The following is a 2,647-nucleotide window of genomic DNA, read 5'->3' on the forward strand; positions in this document are numbered from 1 at the left end:
CAGAGGGTGGCTGAAGGTGTCGGAGGGTATCACAGGGTGGCTGAAGGTGTCGGAGGGTATCAGAGGGTAGCTGAAGGTGTCGGAGGGTATCACAGGGTGGCTGAAGGTGTCAGATCCCCTGGAAAGGCTAGAGCTGCAGGAGTGATTTGTCTGCATCTACAGATGCAGATGAGTAGTGTGCGCTGTGAACCACTGAGTGTCTCCCCTGCTCCTTTTCCTTCTCTCTAACTTAAGAGAGTTGAGCAAACAAACCTCTGCGTCCTTCAATATCAGCATTAGTATTCCACATGAGAACTAAAATTTCCAAGACTTCCTTGAAATGTAATAATTTTCAATAATAATTTTTAAGATCTGAGAGTGGATTGGTGTTTCCTCATCACATTTGTGACGCACTAGGATGTTGAACATTGTGCTTCCTCCTGAGATTTTTAGGAAGGGTTCTAACTTTTATTCACTAATGAATTTGGGTGATTCTTTACCTGAACACCTCTCTCTCTCTCTCTCTCTCTCTCTCTCTCTCTCTCTCTCTCTCTCTCTCATACACACACACACACAGAAAGAGAGAGAAAGAGAGAGAGAGAGAGAGAGAGAGAGAGGTGGAGATAGCAGGTATAGCTTTGCAGCAGTCGTGTGTGTGTGTTGTAATGGCCTCACTCTATATTTCTAGCTTGCCTTCAGCTTCTATCTTACCCCCCTGAGTGCTAGGATAATATAGGCATAAGTCATCACAACCTGACTTGTGTAGAAAGCCTGTTTAGCCATGGTTCACAAGAGTGTATCAGATTTGGTCCTTGGGCTTGTCTTCCCTGAGAATAGAGGAAACAACGGATTTCCCATTATGGTATATCAACTACTGAAGCCTTGTATCAGGATGCTACTGGCTCTGTGATCCATAAACTGATATCCAAGTCCTTGAAATCCTTTACTTCTTATACCTAAGTCTGCTTTTTGCGTAACTTAGAGAAGTTTGATGGTGAACATTCCAAGTACAGAGTGGTAAAGAGAATGGCATTTCTGAGGCCTAATAAGATGGGGTTTACTCCTCAGAAACCAATAGGCTGAGTTGTAGGATTCATTTTCCAGGATGCCTGGAAAATGGCCAGTGATTCATCTTCCATCTCATTGCTGGACTCTCCTTCCCCTCCTTCACTTCTTCACTCTCAGCTCAGAGATTCACTAACAGCCATGATACTGGACTAACTGATGCCCTAGAGGATGTTCAATTTTATTTTAAAATGTCAACTAATCTTCAGACTTAAAAGAACTAAATCTCTACGATGGATCCCATGCAAGCAATTTCCTGGCTGGGCTCAAATTATACTCCTGGCAACTCTGAGGCTTGGGCTGAAAACCTTGTCTTTTAATAGTATTGTATCCTCTGAAAGGAGTGAGGGCATGTTTTGCTATTGCTTTTCAGGCACATAAAAATATAATTTGAAGCATATTTCCTTTATTGAGGCTCTTGTGAATGATTCTTTGTAGGAAGAAAAAGATGAAAGCTGGGATGGCTGTTGTTGGGGTCTGTATTTTCAAAGTTGGCTCATTCCCACAGTTAACTGAAAGTTAAACGCATATGTGTACATGCAAAGAGTTGGCAAGAACTGACTCTCCTTCCTCTCCAGAGGCTTCCAACCTTTCTCATGAGCACCCCGAATCTCTCCTCTCGCAGGGATCTGGAGTTCGTTCTCAGTGTGTCTTACCAGATGATGCAACATCTGGGCTGACCCTCGAGAATGTGCAAGATTAAGCGTTTTCATCTTTGCTCTCTGAGAAATGATGTTCCTCTCTTGTTGTTTGTCTTTCTTTGCTTTAGCAAGCAACTCAGTGGAAGTACTCTATGGAGGTCTCCCACCTGTGGAAGAAAGCGACAGAAAGGTCACTCTGATTATGGAGCTGTCCACCCAACTTTCCCTCCAGACGGAGAAGATCACTCAGCTCGAAGATGTCTTAGCGGAAAAGGAGAAGAAGATAGAGGAGCTGGAAGCTGAACGCACCTCCCAGTTCCCCCAAGATGAAGATAGACTCACAGAAGATTTACAAGAATCCCCCACTGTATATGATGAGGATAGGACCGTTCCCGCGGCCTCTGATGAGGAGTGTGAAGATTTCCCCTGTGACAATAAAGTTTAGTAAGTGTCGTCAAGGTGGAGTCGTCCAGTTCAAGTTCACAGTTTGAGTATCACCTACAGCGTTCATGCTAGCAGAAATCCATGGGGGGGGAGGGGGAGCATTCAGAAGCACACCCTGAAACTATCAGCTACTCAGCAGTGCAGTGCCCTATCTGTAGATGTTCCTGGTTGACAGTGTGGGAGGGAAGAGCACAAAAGGAGGCAGCTGGCAAAAGACCTAGGTACTCTCCTTTTACTAGAAGTTTGCCACACTGTGAAGAAAGGATGCTAAGTATCCCTTTGTGCGGCACTGTTTGGGAAATGAGAGCATGTGGGGTGGGGGTTGGGGGGCAGCTTCAAGTTGGGGAAGCTCAGATCACTGAACCATATCATTGCCAAGAAAGTAAACAGTTACTCAGTCTGTCCTTTCATGTCCACTAAAGCTTGTTTCTTTATGGCATGATATTTTTTGAGCATTAGCAAGGGTAGAAACAAAACAATGTTGAAGCAATTTTTACAAAAAACAAAAAAAAAAAAAA

At 44.0% G+C, this 2,647-nt stretch overlaps 1 protein-coding gene across 1 annotated transcript in view; it reads left to right on the top strand.

Moving 5' to 3' along the window:
- Positions 1-2,143, top strand: part of Ccdc192 (coiled-coil domain containing 192) — a 197,464-nt gene extending 195,321 nt beyond the window's left edge. Inside the window, 1 exon segment of the mRNA XM_031365736.1 lies at positions 1,814-2,143. Coding sequence (XP_031221596.1) covers positions 1,814-2,130 — 317 coding nt within the window. The 3' untranslated portion in view covers positions 2,131-2,143.
- The last annotated feature ends 504 nt before the right edge of the window (positions 2,144-2,647 follow it).

The sequence above is a fragment of the Mastomys coucha genome, unplaced genomic scaffold, assembly GCF_008632895.1.
Source record: "Mastomys coucha isolate ucsf_1 unplaced genomic scaffold, UCSF_Mcou_1 pScaffold13, whole genome shotgun sequence".
Taxonomy (NCBI): Eukaryota; Metazoa; Chordata; class Mammalia; order Rodentia; family Muridae; genus Mastomys; species Mastomys coucha.